The sequence below is a fragment of the Limulus polyphemus genome, unplaced genomic scaffold (assembly GCF_000517525.1).
Source record: "Limulus polyphemus unplaced genomic scaffold, Limulus_polyphemus-2.1.2 Scaffold1453, whole genome shotgun sequence".
Lineage (NCBI taxonomy): Eukaryota > Metazoa > Arthropoda > Merostomata > Xiphosura > Limulidae > Limulus > Limulus polyphemus.
The window spans coordinates 68229-90073 of record NW_013667063.1 but is presented as its reverse complement, the minus strand read 5'-3'; the positions used below and the strand labels follow the sequence as shown (position 1 = coordinate 90073).

Here is a 21845-nt window from a genome sequence, read left to right as displayed (position 1 = left end):
GTAATTCATTTCTAACTCATCAATCCACAGCGAACTGTCAATGCAGAAATCTTTAGACATATCTTTGATATATAAGTTGTTCGGGTTTTTTCATCTACAAAAAAAGTGACATTAATTTCTTGACGACCTAATAGTTCACAATATCAATCATTTCTACTAATGTATGTACAAGTCCATGGATAATCCAATTTTTGCTTCTTGTAAACCATATGATTGAGGTTTTGATAATTGATGTTTTTGGGTCCTGGAAAGGAGATACTTCCATCCTGGAAAATTGTTGATGTTCTGCAATTTTTTGCTTAATTAGGCATATAAAACCATTCTACAACATTGAATGTTACCCTCTTGAATGTGTATAATGTCAACCAAAACTTATCCGTATGTCTGTATGTACAACACTGAATGTTACCCTCTTGAATGTATATAATGTGAACCAAAACTTATCCATTTGAAACCTGTCTACAATATTGAATGTTACCCATTTCAATGTATATATTTTCAGCTATTAGTTATCCATATGTATATACAATACTGAATGTTACCCAATGAATGTGTATAATGACAGCCAAAGCTTATCCATATGTCTGTATCTCCAACATTGAATGTTTCCCACTTGAATGTGTATATCGTCAGCTATAACTTATTCACAGATCTGTATTTACAAGATAAGTTGTTCACTAGCATGAATTTACAGCACTGAATTGATAATTTATCCACTCACAAGTTGTGAACATTGAATCCATGTATTATGTAGTACAATGTGTATACAGCATCAAATACATAGGTTATTCATTTGCTTGTTTCTACAGCATTGATTTCATAAGTTGTTCACTACCATTTTTTACAGTATTGAAGGTTAGGTATGAACTTTTTATTTCTACAGTAATATTTATAAAGTCACGCTGAAAAGATATAAATATATAATTTTCAATTTTAATGTTTAAGCTTACACACACACGCACACTAAGAAGTCTGATATTTATTATTCCTAATAGCTTATATCAGTAGAAGATGTAGAAAAGATCTTGGATGAAACCAGAGAAGGAATTGAAAAACAGAAAGTAAGTGTTTTGTTATAAGCCTCATACAATTCAAATTTTATCAGGTGTGTGTATCTATCATTAACCACGATATTGGTTCATAGTAGGAGTTGCAAAAAATCCTAGTAGAACATTCAAGCAAAAAGCACCTTAAACAGTAAAGAATCAGTTCAAACAATACTTCAAAACCTTTATTGTTGACTGCTAAGGCTGTACACATATAAAAATGCACAAATAAAGCATACATATTAGACTTACAAGGAAAAGAAAATATGCTCAAAATGGCTTTGTATATTGTACCCAAACCTTTTGTACAATACTAAATAAGGTACTGTGAAAGTCTTAGGGCTATTAAATAGTCAATTTGATTCTTCTATATTTTACATAAGCTAAAAAATCACCATAATTTCTTGTGTAAACGATGTTATCATTACCCCTTGAAATTAGCTTTCTTACAAATATCTGGTTTTCCTTTGAAAAGCTAAAATACAGGGTGAAACAGGAATTACCAACCAATAATAGATAAACATTAGATGACTGTAACATGTTTATACTCAATGCTTTGTACACTATTGTAATCAGTGTCTTTAAGAAGCAAACCCCTATATTATGTATGAAGTGAAGGAGTAAAAAAAAAAATCAATAGACATAATATTAAATTTCATTACATACATTCGTAGAATAATTACTTTAAAAGATACAAAGATTTATTTAAAGCAGTGTTTTAGATGTATATGTTTTATTTGAAAAGGCTGCTTTTGTACTGGTAAAATTTTATATGTGCTAAGTGGGGGTTGTGTGTCTCAGTGTAGGCATATATTTGCCCATTGCTATGCATTATATATAGAGAATTTAGTTACACAGAAACTATAAATGCTTGCTATAATCTCAAACAAATCTCCAACTGGAGCTTAACATTTTACATCTTGAGCAAATAGTCAATAACTATTGTAAATTTCATAATTTCATGGTGATTAAGGTACTCCACTTGCAATCTGCCATTTGCAAGTTTGGTTCCCCGTTACGCTAAACATGCTCACCCTCTCAGCCATGGGAGCATTATAATGTGATGGTCAATCCCACTATTCGTTAGTAAAAGAGTAACCCAAGAGTTGGTGATGACTAGCTGCTTTCCCTCTAGTCTTTCATTGCTAAATCAGGTACAGCTAGCACATGTAGCCCATGTGTAGCTTTGTGTGAAATTCAAAACAAACCAAACCAAATACCTTCAAATCGGGATTGTAAGAAAGTAAGAAAACAAGGCTGATTATATTGTAGACATTATTTACTCAAGCTGCCTACTTGAGTCCCTATTTTGACTCCACCAAATGTAATTCTAGGTAACAACATGGAGCCAAAATAGAAGTTTGTAGTTTGAGTAAATAATGTGTATAGTATCTCAAGCCTTGTATTCTTACTTTTTTTTATCCCTATTTGCAGGTTTTTAAATTCCCAAATTTTTTATTTATCTTGCTTATGAAAGACTGGCCTTAAGAAATATCTAATAAGAAATGATAAATGCTGCATAGCTCAAAATAATCACTGTTTTTTGCAATTTGTGTTTTGTTTTGCCTTCAGTTAGTAAAATTTATGACTTAAGTTTTATGTGAATATTTATTCAACATATTCAGTCATCATTTTGTCTTATTATTTTCAAGTAGTAACTGATATATTATTAATTCTAGTTTAACTTTGTAATATCAACTTTTAGGAGATAGATGAATTACTTGGGGAAGGTTTTACTCAAGAAGATGAAGAGGCTATTTCTGCTGAACTTGATGCTATTATAGAAGAAAGCTTACCAGAGGCTCCAGTTGAAGCTAAAGAAGAAGAAATTTCATTACCAGAAGTTCCAGTTGAAGAACCAGAAGGTTGGTCTTTCTGATTTTTGTATCATTCTTCAAGTTTTTATTGTCGAGATTTGGAACAAGTAATTTGAAAAACTTGTTATCAAGTAATGCTGACCTTAAATTGTTTCTTTCCAAATTATTGCACTAGATGTTATACCTTAGATAACTGCTGAATCTGAAAACATGCTGCTAGAGAATTGCTCTGTTTTAAAACATTCTGCAAAAAAGGAGCTTAATTGTAGATAATAGTGATGAAAAGTAATCAATGCTATATTATGCTTTAAACTGAACAGTTCTATTCTTGCTGATAAAAAACTGGTTAAGACTTAGTGTGTTGCTTTAAAATCATATTCCTAAACCATACAACTGGGAAGCTGTTTATTCTTAAATTTTTCTAATAGAAAACTATAGGGATCACTGTTCAATACTCATACTTCTTGTCATGATATAAAAGACTGTTTACTTTTGATATTATCGATTAATTTAGTTTTGTTAGTGAATATATATTATTGTTTAGTTTTTGTTATAATAAGAGTTAAAAGCAGATGATTGTAGGTAGTTTTATTAATAATTCATTCATGTTGAGACTGTTGAATATCATGTGCAATACATTGACATTGAGAATATAGAAGGAAGCACAGAGATGCTATGTTTGTTATAAAATGGGACACATTGCAAAGGAGTGCAAGTCCATTAGCAGCAAACAACAGCAGAAGTCTCAACATAAAGCAGCTGAAGCTACTTACAAAGACAGTGCTGGTAAGAATCAAGAAAAGAGTGACTGGCAGTATGGATGCTGCTGCCAAAGGAAAGAGAATCATGACTACTTGTCAAATTCAATACAAGAAAGCATGATTGATTGGTGCATGACTAATGGTCGGAAATTATCAATCATCAACAGTACCAATAGTAATGTGAGCATGTGACAAATATCAAGAGGTGCCAACAAATCATTATAAGCCAATTTTTGAAGGCTATGTTGGGGACAAGAAAGTGAAGGTTCTGAGACACACTGGGTGCAGTAGTGCAGCAGTGAGAACCAGTTTAGTATCCAATGATCAAATGACAGGCAAGGTACGCCTGTGTGCTAACTGATGGGACAGTGAGAAAGCTTCCCATAGCAAAAATAAAGGTGGATACTCCGTATTATGTAGGAGATCTTGAGGCCATGTGTATCAAGGAACCAATATATGACTTGGTTATAGGAAACATACCAGGTAATAGAAATTTGGAGGAACTAGACAGAAAGGAGATTGATAAAGCATCTGCTGTTACCACCAGAGCTCAATAAAAGAAGGGAAAACAAGACATGAAGCCCCTGCAAGTGTCAAAAGGCAACATCCCAAATTTAGGTTTGTAGGAACTGATAGAAGCACAGAAGAAAGACCCTTTACTGCAGGAACTTTGAGGAGGATGCAGCACAACACCACCGACATCGAGCACTATGTGGATGACAATTTGAAACACACTGCAAGATGGGAAGACCATCTGAAGAGACTTAGTCAGCTGTTCCAGTGAGTGAGGGCATTAGATATTCTGTGCTGGAGTTTGTTGGATATAAAGTGAGGGACCAACAGATAGATAGAAGGAAGAAGAGACAAATTGAGAAAAAAGAAAGACTAAAATAAGAAAAGGAAAGAGAAGAAAATGAGAGAGAGGAGAAGCTGGAAATAGAGAGAGAAGTAGAATACAAATTGAGAAAAAAGAAAATGAAAAAGGAGAGAGAGAGACAAGAAATAGAAAGAATAAGAGCACAAATTGAGATAGCAAAACTCACCCATCTGAAGGACCCAAGAATGACAATGAAGTCAGGGCTAGCTGACCTAAGCTGCCCAAATTTGATGAACGTAAAGATGACATGGATGCTTTCCTGGAGAGATATGAAAGATTTGCCCAAAGTTAGAACTGGGACAAATGCAACTGAGCAGTCTGTCTCAGCTCACTTCTCACAGGAAAAGGCCTACAAGTATATGCAGGCATGATGTCAGAAGATGCCATGGATTATGACAAATTAAAAGTAGCTTTACTGAAATAATATGAACTTACTGAAGAAGGTTTTTGTTGAAAGTTCAGAGGAGTCAAACCCGACACTGGTGAAACTGTATTTCAGTTTGTGGCACGTCTGCAGCGACTTTTCACCAGATGGACTCACATGGCCATATGTGAAAATAGTTTTGAGGGACTGACAGACTTATTACTACATGAACAATTCATGACCATGTGTTCAACTGACATGTCACTGTTTCTAAAGGAGAGAGCACCAAAAGACATAGACAAGATGATCAAGCTGGCAAAACAGTATATGGAAGCCCATGGAGGTAGCATAAGTTACAAGTTCAAGAAAATTCCAGTTAAATTTTAAACCAGTAATGCTGACCAGAAGCAGGAGTTTACCAAAGGTGACAGGAAGTTAATAGACAGAAGCAGACAGATAATAGCAGAAGAAAGTAAAGTTAAAAAAGGAAAAGTTCATTGTGAGGTTAACTAATATAGAAGTGATAGGCCTAATGTTTAATACGTTACAGTAAGACTAACAGTAGAAAAGGAAATAAGAAAATGAATTTATTCCATCAGAGTGTGGTTTTAAAGTAATGAATCAGCCTGAGTGCACTTTAACAAAAAGAACAAATGTAGGTAAATCACACAGAATACTAGTGCGATAGTAATGGAGAAGATAGTTCGGCTTGTCAACTGAAATTCTAAAGTAATTGAATAGGTCTAAGTGGACTTTTGATAAGAAGGAGAGAACTATATATGTAGTGTTTATGATATGCCTATAATCTCTATAGTGTGAAGAATTTATTGTACATATGTTTAACATGTTCCGAACATATATTATTTTATTGTTAATATGTCACAGACACCTACTGTAGAAGAATCCTAAGCCCAAAAACAACACATATATATAATTATGTGACTTACTGCTACAGAATTAATAATTCGTTTGATTTACCTGAAGAGAACTGTTCATTTGTATAGAAGTTTGAAGATGGCTTGAATGAATAGTGAAAGAAACTTGATTGTAATGAAGTTTTTCACTACCCCTTCAATCTGTCTCCAAGCTTTATTTTCTAAGAAGTGGATTCCTTGTCATCAAATTTGTTCACTTGTATGGAGTATTTGTAGATAACTTTATTTTTGTGGATTATTACAAAAGAGCTGTGCATTTCCATATGAAAACTATTAAGTACCATGGCTTACTACTAAAAAACTTATCATTCTTGTAATTTAATTTTAAAGAAATGCTTATTTCTAGTATTTAATGATAGAGCACTTTTTATTCTTGTGAGTTACTGGTGGAAAACTGTTAATTATCATATGTAAACATAACTGCTGAAGCATTCTTTTTGACATCTGCACTTAACTGTTAAAGTGTTCTTTCTCATATCATCACCTTGCTGCTAAATTATTTGTTCCCATATCTTAGTATTAGAGGTCTGTTGACTCTCATTTTAGAACCAGAGAACATGTAGTTGTCCAACAGTATCTTTTGACAGAAGTATTTGTTTCAAGCTGTTTTCATAACTTAGATTAAAGTATTATTTATTAATATATAAAGATTATTAAGATAAAGGTGCAGGATTTTTCAAGGTAATTTTTTTTTTGTGTACTGTTTCATAAGGTTGGATATTAAACTGGGTAGTACAAGAAACATTTTTATTAGTTTGTCATAGTAGACATATATGTAACACATTTATATTTATAAACACTTGGATATTCAACTCAATAGTGTAAGGAAATATTTTGTTAGTATGTCATCACACACACACACACACACACACACACACACACATATATATATATATATGTATATGTACATGTCAAATATGAAAGGCACAAATTGCTGATATTTCATGAAATATAAAAACAAGTGATGACTAAATCCTTGTGTGGAAACAAATTATTGTATAAAGACTTGAAGTCATCATCAGTATTTTAACCATTGATCTTCTTCAGAAATTTCAGTTATTAATTTTAAAATGTTTCCAGGTTGTGACTAAACCATATATTTTAGTTTTGTAGTGTTTGTGAAGAGTTATGTAATTTGTCTTGAGTTAGTGTTCTAATACTTCAAGTACAATCTAGATTTGTTAATTTTATAAAGGTTACTAAGAATGGTGAAACACTCTTGAAATATAGTAAGAGGTATTACACACATGTTTTTGTCAATTTACAGTTCCAGAAATGGCTAGGAAGGCTAAAGTATTGGAACCAAAGAAGGTGATGGTTGAAGCTTCTTAGCGTCATCTTAGTACATCTTTTTAGCTGAGATAACCACGCTGTATTGTGCATAAACCTATTTACTTGAAGACTCATGAGTCAAGGTTTGGACTCATTTGTAGCAAGTCCTACTATTTGTAAATAGACAAAATATTGATGCATGAGAAATTCAGTGATCCTTTGAAAGTTACAAAACTTGTGAAATCATTTTTACCAGTCTGTGTATGAATATGTTATTTAGAATAGAATACTGGAGCTTGAGAACACTTGTTAGAAGTATTTGTAACATATATTTCACACTTCGAGAAATTTATGTATGCAAACAGATTTCATTTGCATAATTTTCTGAAGTGGGATAAAGTTTCTGTTTGTACAAATTGAAGCTTTTTTTTAGCTAATGATTGTTTTATTTATATGATTACCTAAATGGAGCATTAACTAAGGCTGAATTTACTAAAACAAGTTGTTGAAATATTAAGATAATTAACATAAATGCACTGCATGTAATAATTATACTTGATATTGGTGAATTATAATAAATATTAGAGAGTAATATCAAAAAACATGTTTAATTATGGACATTTTGGAATTATTTTGAACTTCATCATCAGCATTAAAACAATTAATTCACAACATTCTAATTACAAAAAACAACATAAGCTGATAGTTATGCATGATGTGTTTAATTTAGTTACTGATAAGCTTGAAAGGTGCTCGACAACTGCTCACTGGTCCTGTAATTTTGTCAACTCAAAGTGTGGGAACCATGGTATAAAATGGAATCTGTGAGCCTATTATGTGTTAAATGTAATTTTAAACAAAGCTTTACATTTTTACTAACAACATGTACTGCTAGAATATTAATTTTATGAAATCAGTTTGGCAAGTGGTTATTGAGTTTAACTGTAGCAATTTCATCTAAGTAAACAATGATAAGTTGGTATTTTAACTTTTGATGATTAAACTAGATCATGTTTAACAATATGTATATCATATACAATTAAAAAACAAGTGTAAATACTGTTTCTTGTTGTTATTCTTATTTTACCAAACCATTAGTTTATTAATTATTGGTGTATTCAATAATTTCTAGGTTAGACCACTAATCCTTGTTTGTAATCTTGGGCTAAGTCAAACCTTTTTGAGGTAGTAGCTTTAATTTGGGGTAATAACATATTCTAGATACATTATTCTATTGGACAAGCAGTAGTGTTCTTACTATTTAATCCCTTAACACATGCAGCAGACTTATGGACATTTTCTTCAGCAAGATATTGAAAGCTTGATAACCCAATCTTTTGCTTGTTTCATCCTGCTTTTACCACCTCTCCTCAGTAAGAAGGAATCCTAAGTGGATAATATTTAATTTTTGTTCATAATAGTTTTAATGTCACTTGTAGCAAGACACCACATTGTATTAAATTCCTACAGTACATTACTGTATATCAGTTTATTATTGTAGTTATTAATAATTATTACAAAATGTTCCTACATGTTTTTATTGAATCTCATATAATATTTGGTGATCAAAACACACAAGAATAATCAATTTTCTATCTATTGCAATGAAATGAACACAGTGTTTCTTATTCATGATTTTAGTTATATTTGAACTTTCTTTTTTTATGATACGTGTAACAGTATGTTATACTGGATGTTTTTTTTTTGTTACAAGAAAGAAAAAAAAGGTTCAGAGAAAATGCTTAGAATCCCTAAGTCCTTTAGTTCAGCAGTTTTTAATAGTTAATTAATTTAAATCTACAGTGGACATTGAGTGTTAAATAAGTCAAAATATTAATCAAAATCAGATTCTTTGGTATACATAATATAAAACTGCAATTTAAAGGGTTGCTGATTTCTGTGGTATTAAATTATAGTGCTTTTAAAACTATAACTTTATATTAAATATCATGGGCACAAGCCTACTGGATTGATAAGATAATGTGAGGTTCTCCAGGACTTGATGCTTACCTATGTAGTGATTAGTGACCCTAAAAGGATGCATGAAAGTACAAAAGGAGCACCTCAAGACATTTCTCACTCTGCCTGAAATGAACACTTCCAAGGATTCTATAAAAAAATCAGTAATGAATATTTAATATGCTTGTATTTTTGAAAAACGTTCTTATGCTTGGCCAAATTAAATTATGGTATATTATTTCTTTGTGGACTTCAGCATAACATTTGATAAAGAAATGAAGAGTCAATAGATAATGAGAGTTATGCTGAAAATGAAGGGATAATATATTATTGGATAGGCCTAAGTTCTATTCATTGGATCTAATTTTATTTTCATTCAACTTATGATTTGATGGCACAAAGTCATAGTCATGCAGCAGTTAGAGGTCTGTTGTGAACCTAAAAAAATAACCAATCAATTAAACTTGATTACCACTGATTTAAATTTTATGTTGATCAGCCAAAATTCAAAAACAAGTATTTTAAAATATTGCTAAATTTTACTATTTCAGCAAATTAGGTAAGTGACTTTACCAGACAAGCCTACAGAAAAATTGACAAACCGTATCACTCTAATTCTTTCATAGAACTCTTCCATCTGGAGTCCCAATGATTCATTTCCTGTACTGAGAAGGATACTAGTGGATATATGCATATATATATATATATATAAATATGGATGATGTGCTACTATGGGCATATAATCAGATTTGAGTGTAGGTTGGTAGAGATCCTGATGAGTAATAAAATGAACTTGGGTATATGCGCACCCCATGCTTGGTATTGCTGATGCACAAAAATATAGCTAATTTTTCATCCCTACTTTGGCTCAGACTAACATAATTACAGTGATTTGCAAAAGTAGGGATACATTTTTAAAAATTGTTAAGTTACTCAGTTTTTGTAGTTTTGAATTTCTTGTTTCAATACTTTTAAAGCAATGAAATTTTCTATATTGCTACAGCTAGCTAAGTTATGTATATATTGACCCCTATATGTCTTTACAAAATTAAAAAAAAAATTATTATACTTGTATAAATACAGTTTAGAACTCCCATCTGGAGAAACTATTAAAGAAAGTTCCAATACAATTATACAGTAATTATTAATTTATGTCAAGAGCATTTTGAAGATAACAGATTTGTGAATTGAAAAAAAAAAAAGAATGCTGTTCAATTAAAGTGTCTGGTCTACCACTCATGACAATCCTAAAGAAGAAAGCATCAGCAAACAAAGAGCATGGTGAACCACCACAGAACAGGTTTGTCTGTTTAATATATGTATGTATGTGTGTGTGTATGACTAGACAACTTATTCAGGGCCATGTTGATATGAATGTCTTGTTCAGTTAGTTCTGCTTTGTTAAAGAAAACATTAAAGTCATTTGAACTTTTAGATTTTTTTTCTAAAAATTACATATATAATGTACAAAGTGGTAATCTCACCTTTTTTTTGATAAACATTTGTAAAAACTGTTTTTCCCACTAATGTATTCAAAATGTCTTTATCATCCTCATATTCCTTACACATGCTACCTGGTAGCATTGTCACCAGTTGTGTTTAGTAAGAAAACTAGGTTAAGACAGAGTTGTGGCATCTCCGTTATTTATAAATAGCAAAAAAATAAATCACAATTTTAATGGAAAGTAGGGATCATTGGTTATTTGTAGAATTGCTATAAGAAGTATTCCATTAAAATTTTAATTTTTTTCGTATTTATTTGTTCAGTTTTTATATGTCCATGGAATGGACACAACATCTATAAACTTTCAGTATAGTCATATCCCTGATAATTATAACATTTACAAAAATCAAACCTACAATCACAAACTTATAAAATGTAATCCTTACTTTGGCCTACAGATAAGCATATAAAGCTGCCAAAGTAGGGATTAAATTTTATAAATTTGTGATTGTGGTTTTAATTTTTGTTTCAGTACTTTTTGTAGCAGGATTATTTCATTTTAAAATTCCTAATTTTTTAATACTCTTGTTTTTCTACTTTTTATGTTATACCTGTATACCGTACCTTTAGAAACTGTCACGTGTCTATCCATCAATATGTAGTACCATCTGTTGGGTTGAAGGGATATTTAAGTATGTGCTTGATATGTTTACCATTTATAAAAAAATCTGGATATCAAAAGCAGATACCCACAGACCAGTCAAGTAAGCTGGAGAAATGTTGTAGCGTATTCTGAGCCTTCTAGGGGCTAGCCCCATTGACGTGATCAGGTAGGTAGGTAGTACATGAAAAACTTGCTGTTTTAGAAATTTTTGAATTGTTATATTGGAAATGTTAGCGATCTTTTTAGCATATATACGCATACTTTGTATGCTCAGTTTTTCACTTAGGAATTCAACAGGGTGGTTATTTGGCATGTTCATTATTTGAAAACCTTGTCAGTCCCTACAATTAAGTACTACTGTACTTAATAATAGACTTCCTGAGAATACTTTGGCTTCTACTTGCTCCTTTAATAGTTGTCTATGGCTGAAATATTTCAGTTACAGCTAATAGATTATATTTTATTTTATCATTCATATAAAAATAGTGAAAATTAGATACATCTTAAAAGCTAATATAGTATGTTACTAGCTTTCCAAAAACAACAACTAAAGGTTTTAATATATTTATTTCTGATCTAATACAGTTCATCTGTACAGCAAAATATACAGTAGCATTTGATACAACTTGAGCATGAGTTTACATGCATTTAAATTTAAAGATTTACATCAACAACATAAAGTACTGGTTTATTAATAACTAATTACAGATTATAATTTGTTCACAGAAGCACTAATTGATCAGCTATGTTGAGTATTGAATGGTAATTAACAACTAATGCATACCTACTAACTTTCTAAATATCCACAGCATTTAAGCAATTGGCAAAACTGTGAGGAGGGTTCACACGTCTTTGAAAATTGAAGTACATTTTAAGGATGTTTATTAAAGTTTTTAAATATTTGAAATTTACCATTAAATTTACATTTCAATTTATATGACTTACTAGCAATCACGATATTACCAAACCTTGAATATCACATAAATTCACAATTTTGCCTATTTATTTACCTTAATTAACAAATTCAATTTACAAATTAAACAAATACAGAAGTTTGGATTTTTTTAACATTGAAAAAGTCTTAACAACAAGTGAAGTTTGCAAAAACATGGGAAATGACTAAAAATAGGAAATTATTTGGTAAGAATTATAATTTAGAAAGGTGAAAAACCTGAATAGTTGGTAGGTATGCTAATGTATGTGTGAAAAATTGCTAAAAAACTGGGACTTGCAAATTGATAATAATAATTTGGAAAGAGTTATCAGAATGTTTTTTGGTGGGGGTAATATTTTTAAGTCTAAGCTGGTAAGTGTTAGGGCTTTTGTTTTAGTACAAAGCTTCACAGTGGACTATTCACACCCTGGAATTTAGCATCATAAGTACATAAACTTGCTGCTGACCAACAGGAGGATGGTTAGTGTAAAAAAAAAAATAGTTTGTAACTGAAAGCACAATAGAATTCCAATATAAAATGGGAATACAAACATTGCATTATCTTAAAGTGACTTCTGTGTATCAGGAGGAAGACATGGAAAAAAAAGAAATATTTGTTGTAGTAAACTTTAAATTTAATAAGTCATACAAAAACTTCTCAAGTACTGCTGCTTAAGTTTGTATTCTCTTAAACTTAGTAAATATGCAAGGAAATTTATTTATGTTTAGTATATGATCATCAAGAGCACTAATTGTAATCTAAGTATGGCAAGTAACTTAAAATTGAATGCTTGTAAAGAAGAATCTTTTATTTGTTCTTTTGGACTTTAAAACTATTAATTCAAACAAAGCAGGTAAATGAAACTAATAGTGAAACTTAATTGTAGCAAAGGATCTAACTTGTTAAATTTTCAGACTGTTTTGTATAGGACAACAAGCCACACACGAGTTGCTAGTGTAGTTTCTAAAATAGACATTAGGTCTAGATAAAGTACACCTCTAAGTGAGTCAATTATTTAAAACCACTCTGTGTTTTCTGTTGTTGCAATTTAAAAGTGTATTACTGGGTTGTAGATGAAAATTAAAAATATTAATCAAGCAACTTGTCAATAGTTGAGACCACACCAACAAGAAAGGAAAATGTCTATATTTAAAACTATTATCTCTGTATGAAGATACTGATATTAGTATTTGGAATTTAGGTTAGAAGTAGTTTAAAATGACAACCATAGATTCTTCATAAAAAGAGTGAAAATTCTTGAAGCTTTCAATTTTTATATCTTAATTGATAATATAAAATTATCCAAAAATCAACTTTTTTTTTTTCCCTACAGGATACTAGCATTATAGATAAGAGATCCAGATCTTGTTTTCAGACTTATCCGAGTTTACTGGATAATACTAAAGTAACATAAATTCTCTCTGTTCTTTAGCTGTTACAGTTGAGAATCACAGGAGTAAAGTAAAATAGATTCAACTCTGTGACAAAACTGGTGAAATTTTCAATATCCGAGGTAACTTTCCAATCAAGACCAAAATGATTATTAATAATTAACCAGTAAGTTTATAAACACATACATACCTCAAAATATCACCAATCACATAAAATTAATACATTTATAAACAGTCTCCTCATGTTATGATTATATTAAATACAGCAGTAGTAAACTGGATGGACATGTAGCTCTGAATTTTGTCACTCTGGTCTATGGATAGATTAAACAAATCTGATAACTTTTCACACATTTATCCTATTACATACAATCATATATCAGCAAATCTATATTGAGGGTGATACAATTAGAAATATCAATTTAATGTGACAAATTCTAAATTTTTCAAAAGTTTTATAACATCAGAAATGTAGTTTTTGTTATTTATTGAGAAAAATAACAAAATATGGCATACAAAAAAGTTTACTGAAATTTGAAAAGACACCACAAGCCCCCCCCCCCCCAAAAAAAAATTATGACGTACACAAAATTAAAGGTGAAGCATATATAATAAGAAACATAAAATCTGTGGAAGATCTAATCACAATGGCAAAACACTGCAAATTCATTCTAGAGTAAAGAAGGGAAGTTTTATATAGTGCATGAAACACTCAAAAGAATTTGTATTATAAAATAATGTAAGAAAAATCAAGTATAACATCTACATAAATTTTCCTTGCAGTTGGGGTTTTATTAAAATCAACCACTATGAATATATTTAATGCCTAAGGTGCTGTGACAAATTTACATGTTCTGCTCTTGCCCAAGATTTCATAATCACAAAAAAACTAATTATATGCTCAAATGAATAGTTACCAAAAGTTGGGTCATTTAGAAAAAAATATGAATTAATATGTATAAATAAAAATCACACTTTTCTTTTGGAATGCTAAATATTACCTTTCAATTTAAATCATAATAATGTATATAATATTTTTTAAATATAATAACATAATATACTGCTCTAACATGAGAAGGCATAAAGTACAACAAACCTACTGTTGTTGCATCGAGTAAAGGCAAATGGCATAATAATAACTGTACAAAACACTGGTATTAACCTTTTTAATTTCATGCTATATACTGGTATGTCAAAAAAATTGCAGTACCATGCCCTACTTGTTTTACCTTTTTTTGTCTGACCTTTGGAGTGTATTTTTGTACAAAAAATTATTTTATCGTACACATGTACATTGTCTTTACAAAAACAAAATCTCGGGTTTAATTGTCGATTAAAAAAAAAGGAAATGTTAAAAAAAATTTGGTACGTTGTTAGAAGTTGCAGATCTATTGAAAAAAATACTAGAAGCATGTAATACTATGTGTACCTTCAGTAATCAGGAATATATATCACTCTTTAATAGTTATAACAGAAATATGTACAAAGAAAAGTTGATCATCTTTCAAATGACTGCTCAGGTATAATTTTCCCCCCAGTGAAAAAAAATAATATTTAAAATCATACAAAGCATGGTGTAGTTGTATAGAAACTCGTTAGTTTTAAAAGTTTTATTCACAGAACTATATATTATGGGTGAGCAAATAGTAAACTAAATACAACTTAAATCCTATTAATTAGATTTGATCAAGATAAACTTTTTTCTTGATTTCTTAAAACTAGTTTAAATATTCAAGTTATAGAGAATTTACCAGATATTTAGAAAGCATAATAGTTCTACAAAATTATATAATTTTTGTCTTATATCAAAATTACACTAAATCATCTTCCTAGATTGCATCTTTTGCACTGGTAACTTTATAGACAATTGTACAGATATTTAAAATTCTAAAAATAATTGTCTAATACAAGCACAGCTGTCAAAATCCTACAAACTAGTTACATGGTCCACAGTTACAAATATAACACAAGCTAATGCCCATGCACAAACAAAGACAATCCAGCCAATATGATGGAAGGGTGAGGAATGTTGTTTTTTCACTCCTAAGCCTATAGAGGTGAGTGAATCTTTACGTGCATAGTAAACTAACAAGGCTGGAACAACATACTGAATAACAGCTCCAGCATATGACCCTGTAATCCCCACTAAGATCTCAAGGCTTTCTGTTGCAAATGCAATGGCAACAGGTGGAATAACTGTAATTACTGGGAACAAAATGCGTTCCAAAAAGATTGAATACTTTTTGCTGTCCTTCAGAAACAGTGACTTCAAGTTGTTCCTCAGAGTGATAGCAATAATAGGAAAATTGGTGCTCAAGGTAAATACAGGGAACAAGGCTAAAAAATACTGAAGAAAAGGCACTGATGAAACAACAGTGTCACTGTCACCACACTTTTGTGGCTCAAAGTTAAGAGTATACACATCCTGGAGGTTTTCAAAAGTGAAGATTCCAGTGAAAGAAAGCAGCGAGTAAAAACACAAAATAAGTAGGTAGTCAGCAAAAAGCAATGAAAAGAGACGGTCCTTATTTCGGATGGGAGTGATCAGGGATGGTAGAGAATGATGACACATGAAAGAATATACGCAGACACCAAACAAGTTGGGCACTCCCTTAATGTCAGCCACAGGGGGTGTACCCCGACCTTTCCCCTTAGCTAAAGCTATGGATGTCAGGACTATCATGATGGTGAAAGCTGAAATAGAATGAACATAAGCCAACAAAAGACCTACATAATTAAAAATAAATATTATTACATGAAAAATATCACTAAAAATGTACCATAGTTTTGTGGTAGTCTACTGATTATTTTAATATTCCTCCAAATGACTAAGTACTTTTGGTATAAAGTATGATTAAATGTCTTGTCCATCTTATAAAACTTTAAACTTATGCAATATTTTTAAATGTACGTTAATATATTATTTCTTTTTTGAATAATAAATCCATTTTTTAAAGAAATCCTGACTTTTCAATGTCAGTCTAAAATCTTTAGGTTTTACAGAAGCTCCCTGAATGTGCAAACTTGTTTGTTATTTAATTTTGTAACATAATTATATATTGTTTACCTTTTAAATGTTTCAAAATATTTCTTACCTAACCACCTCATGACTGTTGTCAACATCTGCAGATATTTTGTTTTCTGCACATTGAAGAATGTAAAAGGGCCAAGTAAACAAAGAAACAGAGCCTGTGAGACAAATCAAGTAATTGCTATTTTTTCCATAATTAAGGCATTATATTATTTATTCAACATACCTTACATAAAATGCACATTGTTTCAAGTTACTCAAAATAACTTGTTCCATATTTAATATTCTGTAAAAACCTAAATTTTTAATATTGTTCTAAAATTACAAACTCTACCTATAGTATTTCAACTACCTTCTCAATTTTAATAAAAAAAAAAGACAAGGAGCTATAAAATTGGAATTTTGTCTACAAGTAATGGCCAATAATATATTTTATTGTGGAAGTTGTTTTATCTATATTGGAACCAAAGTAAGACATTTTCAGAAAGGAATTTGTCTACTATGACAATCTTATTATTTCCATTTATACTGAAATATATATATATATAACTGCAGTTGTGCTCAGTTTAAAAATAATTTTTCCTACTTTTAATTCATTTTTAAGTAAGCACCATCTTCAATCAACTTCAAGATGCTAAAAGTTGGTTCTTGCTATTTTGTCTTAAAAACTATGCACAAGTATCAAGATCCACTTTTGTTATATTTCAGAATTTTTAAACTATTTATTTTCTTATACTAATGTACACCCTAGGTAACAGCCAATGAAAATGTAACTTACTGTGTAGTGCCAGTTGCATAGTAACACATTATAAACTACTTTAGCCAATGAAATGTAAATATTTTTTGTAGTTAGAGAACATTAATGTTTTAGAGCATTGCCTACTAAATCACGTATATAGTTCATACTGATATAATATTAGTTACATATCATTTAGTCATGCCAAAGGTATACATGTCTTGTATGCCATAGGAAGAGATAAATTATTAAGTCACCTATCAGGACCAAAAAAATGGTTAGCTGAGAATATACCTTCAAAGAAGAGTAAACATCCAGCAAAGTTGGTGTTATTTGTACTGAACGATATCAACACTACTATTCTTCCTAATGTTGCGTGTATGATAATTCCTCCTCCAGATGACAGTGAAACCAATAACAGTTATCCAGATGGCATTCATTCTGCAAAAGAGGTATAACCAGCATCCTACAAAGCAATCCAATCTTTCAAAAGTGTATTGGGTTGTAGAAGCAATAAACAGACACTGAAGGTTACCAACTTTATTTTATAAGGAATTGTGAGAATTGTTAGTACCCTTCAAAACTGTCATTGGTAACTCCCATACAAAACAAAGAAGCTGATTTTGCTATTGAATACCACATTTTCAAACTAGTGAAGTAACTCATCACACCCCAACAAATTGTAGAGTCCAAAGATTTTGTGTGACGGATTTCTTCAATAATGTTTCTTATAGGTTACATTCACTCATAGGCCTAACTTTACAAATAATGTTTCCTACAGGATACATCCATTCATAGCCCTAATGTTACAAATAACCTTTCAATAGAAGATCCAAAATTAATGTACACCTAACTTACTTATAAACTTATTTGCAGTTTCCTCACTAATCATTATATTAAAACACACTGACCAACCGAATTTCAGACAAATAGGTACAATATCATTCACTGTCTAACTCACTAACAGACACTGAACTGAATAACTTATAAGTTAACTGATATTGGACTTATTAACTGAACTAACCCAATCAGTCTGGTATTTATATATAATCTAGTTTTCTATGTGATAAAGGAAGTTTCCAGATTTTACCAAGGCCTTAACTTTTGTTTGATATACAAGAATGTTTAGTGTAAGAGTTATTATTTAGTGATCTAATATTTAATGATTATTTAGTTTTCCTAACATGAGTGTTAAAAGTTAATTATTTTAAAGGCAATAGTTATGACAAATTTTATTAAGTAACTCGGTAAGAGTTGTATGTTGTGTGTGTAGTTCAATTGTTGTAATTTGACATCACATTACTCGATTCTTCTATAATTTTGTTATTGCTTTAAGTGAGTATTGTTATATCATAGTATCTCGTGGTTTGTAGAAAGTTTTAGGCCTCAGTTGGGCAATGCATATAAATAGGTGACCAAGTGAGCTCAAAATTAAGTCAGATAAAGTTTTGATAAGTAGATTGAAAGAAGTAAAGCAATTGGATATTTTTGAGGGAATTTCACAATTGGTTTAGTATTTTTAGCATTTAAAAGAGTTTAAGAAAGAAGTTATAATTATTTTCTGAGTTTTTAAGTGAACACATACACGAAGAAATGGCATAAGTAAAAGACACCTGTGTTACGAAATAAGGTCAAGAGCTAGGAAAGTACAGCTAGCTGGTTAAGTGGTATTGAGAATCACGAGTTAAGAGTTATAAAAAATAAAGCTACAACAGAGATGTTGAGAAAAATGCTAGCCATAAGTTTGGCAGTGATAAGTTACTGAAGCCAAGTTAGTAGTACAGTAAAGGTTACTAAAAAGTTGATGATAACATCTCAAATCAGCACTTTGATGCGAGATCTGTTACTTCAGACCAGTGTAATAGTACAAGTAAAAATGCAACCGAAGCACTCACCATCACAGTAACTAATTACTTGAGAGTTTTTGGTTCTTGTTTTGGATTAGCCCAGGAAGTTGAACAGAATGACCAATAAAGTGTTAGAACTACTTGCAGGTAGCTAAAAATGTTATTTGGAAAGTCAAAAGAATACAAAGAAGATATGGTTTAAAAAACTGTTGTCTGGAGCTAAAAATCAGAGTTCTCTCCAGGAAGAATTGAGATTCTCCCCAGAATTACTGATAATCCAGAAGCTATGAAAGTTTCTCACCAGATCAACTATGTTGTAAGTAATGAAACTATTTCTCTCTTAATCAATTAATGTGAATTTGGATAGATTCTAAAGAAGCATATAAAACTAAGAAACTTGATGTTATATATGAGTTATAATTATTAGTGTTGTTAACCCAAACGTGTTATTTTATGAAAAGTTAATAAATGATTAAAGAAGTGTATTTTATGTTAAGAAACTTAAATGTATTAAATAAACTTGATGTATTGTGTTGAATATCAGTCTCAGGATCAGTTTCTTTAGTCTAAATGTAAATCTCTTTGAGTTAGCGACTTGTGAGCCCCACTCGCCACTGCAATCCTCAACTAAATAAATTTGGTGTAATCAGCAGTACAGTCGAAGCTCAAATGACTAGCTTTAAGGGTGCTGTCCATTACAGAAGTGAGTGTCTTGGGTTAAAAGATAGTAAACTAGAAGAGTTTTTTAAACAAGAACTACAGAGAGAAGAGCATAGGCAGAAAAGAGAGAGAAAGAATAAGAATACAAATTGAGAAAGAAGAAAAGAAAAGGAGAGAGAGGACAGACTGGAAATAGAAAGAATAAGAGCATAAAGTTGAGATCACCAGGCTCACCCAACTGAAAGGAGGAGGACTCAAGAATGATAATGGGGTCAGGGCCAGCCGACCCAAGCTGCCCAAATTTCATGAACAGAAAGACGTCAGAAGATGCCATGGACGACAAGTTAAAAGTGGCCTTGCTGAAATGTTATGAACTTACCGAAGAAGGTTTTCGTCAGAAGTTCAGATAAGTCAAACCTGAAACTGGAGAAATTGTATTTTAGTTTGTGGCACATCTACAGCAGTACTTCACAAGATAGACTGATATGGCCAAATGTTAAAATAGTATTGAGGGACTGGCAGATCGACTAATATGTGTGAATAGTTCAGGATCACATGCTCAACTGACATGTTACTGTTCCTAAAGGAGAGAACACCAAAATATGTGGACGAGATGATCAAGTTGGCAGAACAGTATATGAAAGCCCATGGAGGGAGTATAACTGGCAAGTCTAAGAATAATCAGTTAAAAGTCAAATCCAGTGGTGGCTGACCAGAAGTATGAGTCAACCAAAGGTGACAGGAGGTTAACAGACAAATGGGAGAAGAGATGCTATATTTCTTATAAATTAGAGCACATTGCAAAGGAGTGCAAGCCCATCTCTAACAAGTAACAGCAGAAATATCAACATAAAGTAGCTGGAGCTGGGGAGAAACAAGAAGAGTGACTGTCACCATAGATGCTGCTGCCAGAAGAAACAGAATCAAGAAAATACGCCAGATTCACCACAAGAAGGAAGTGCCATTTCCATAATTGATCAATGCACAACTAATGGTCAGCTCAAGTTAGCAAAGGAATCAACAGTGCCAGGAGTGATTGGAGCATGTTATAAATATCAAGAGGTGCAAACAAATTATAACATGCCAGTAGGTGAAGGCTATGTTGGACACAAGAAAGTGAAGGTTCTACGATACACTGGGTGCAGTAGTGCAGCAGTGAGAACCAGTCTAGTATCTGATGACCAGATGACAGGCAAGGTATGCCTGTATATGCTAATTGATGGGACAGTCAGAAAGTTTCCCATGGCAAAAATAAAGGTGGATACTCCATACTATGTAGGAGACCTTGAAGCCATGTGTATGAAGGAACCAATATACAACTTGGTGATTGGAAATATTCCAGGTAGTAGGAATTTGGAGAAACCAAACAGAAAGAAGATGGATGGAGCATCTGCAGTCACTACAAGAGATCAAAGGAAGAAGAGCAAGTAAGTTATCAAGCCCTTGCAAGTATCAAAAAGTGACATCCCGAATATAGGTCTACAGGAACTGAAGAAAGTGCAGAAGAAAAACCCATCATTGCAGAAACTTTGGGACCGTGCCTGACAGAAAGTCAAGCACAAGACAAAGAAAATAGACTTACAAAACAAAGAACCAGAAATGAGTATTGAACCATACCTATCAAAGCAGTTCTACTGGGGAAGCCAAACTCATCAAAGGCAGTCAGAAATATTTCTGTAACAAGAAGGCCAAGGGTCAACATTTCAAGGTTTGACAGAAGGTTTTAGTTCTGCTACCCACAAACAACAACAAACTCACTTTGCAGTGGAATGGACCTTTTGAGGTGCAGGAAGTGGTCAAAAGAATGTATTATAAAGTGAAAGTGGGTGGAAAGACAAAGATCTACCATGCCAATCTGTTGAAGAGATACTTTGAGAGGGAAATAGCATCAGTAGTCATAACTGAAGGTGTTCAGAATGCTGCAACAATCATCAATGTTTCAGATGATTCAGACAGTAACTGAAGGTGGAATGTGAACATTTAGCATAACCAGTTTATATAAAAATATTATATAGTAGCTGGAGTAACTGTTCCCTGGATGGAAGTTATGTAAATTCATGATTAATGAAAGGTATCTTAGGACATGAAAAACTGCTTCCCTTATAT

General features: G+C 31.6%; 2 protein-coding genes across 2 annotated transcripts in view; one reads left to right on the top strand and one right to left on the bottom strand.

Annotated features, from left to right (window-relative positions):
- Window positions 1-8134, top strand: part of LOC106463651 (charged multivesicular body protein 6-A-like) — an 18045-nt gene extending 9911 nt beyond the window's left edge. The window contains exons 5-7 of the mRNA XM_013923702.2: window positions 996-1061; window positions 2752-2911; window positions 7068-8134. Coding sequence (XP_013779156.1) covers window positions 996-1061; window positions 2752-2911; window positions 7068-7132 — 291 coding nt within the window. The 3' untranslated portion in view covers window positions 7133-8134. The remainder of the gene's footprint in view (window positions 1-995; window positions 1062-2751; window positions 2912-7067) is intronic.
- Window positions 8135-11687: 3553 nt separating this feature from the next.
- Window positions 11688-21845, bottom strand: part of LOC106463648 (transmembrane protein 104-like) — a 33097-nt gene continuing 22939 nt past the window's right edge. Inside the window, exons 7-8 of the mRNA XM_013923698.2 lie at window positions 16561-16654; window positions 11688-16159 (exon numbers count right to left, since the gene is read on the bottom strand). Coding sequence (XP_013779152.1) covers window positions 15393-16159; window positions 16561-16654 — 861 coding nt within the window. The 3' untranslated portion in view covers window positions 11688-15392. The remainder of the gene's footprint in view (window positions 16160-16560; window positions 16655-21845) is intronic.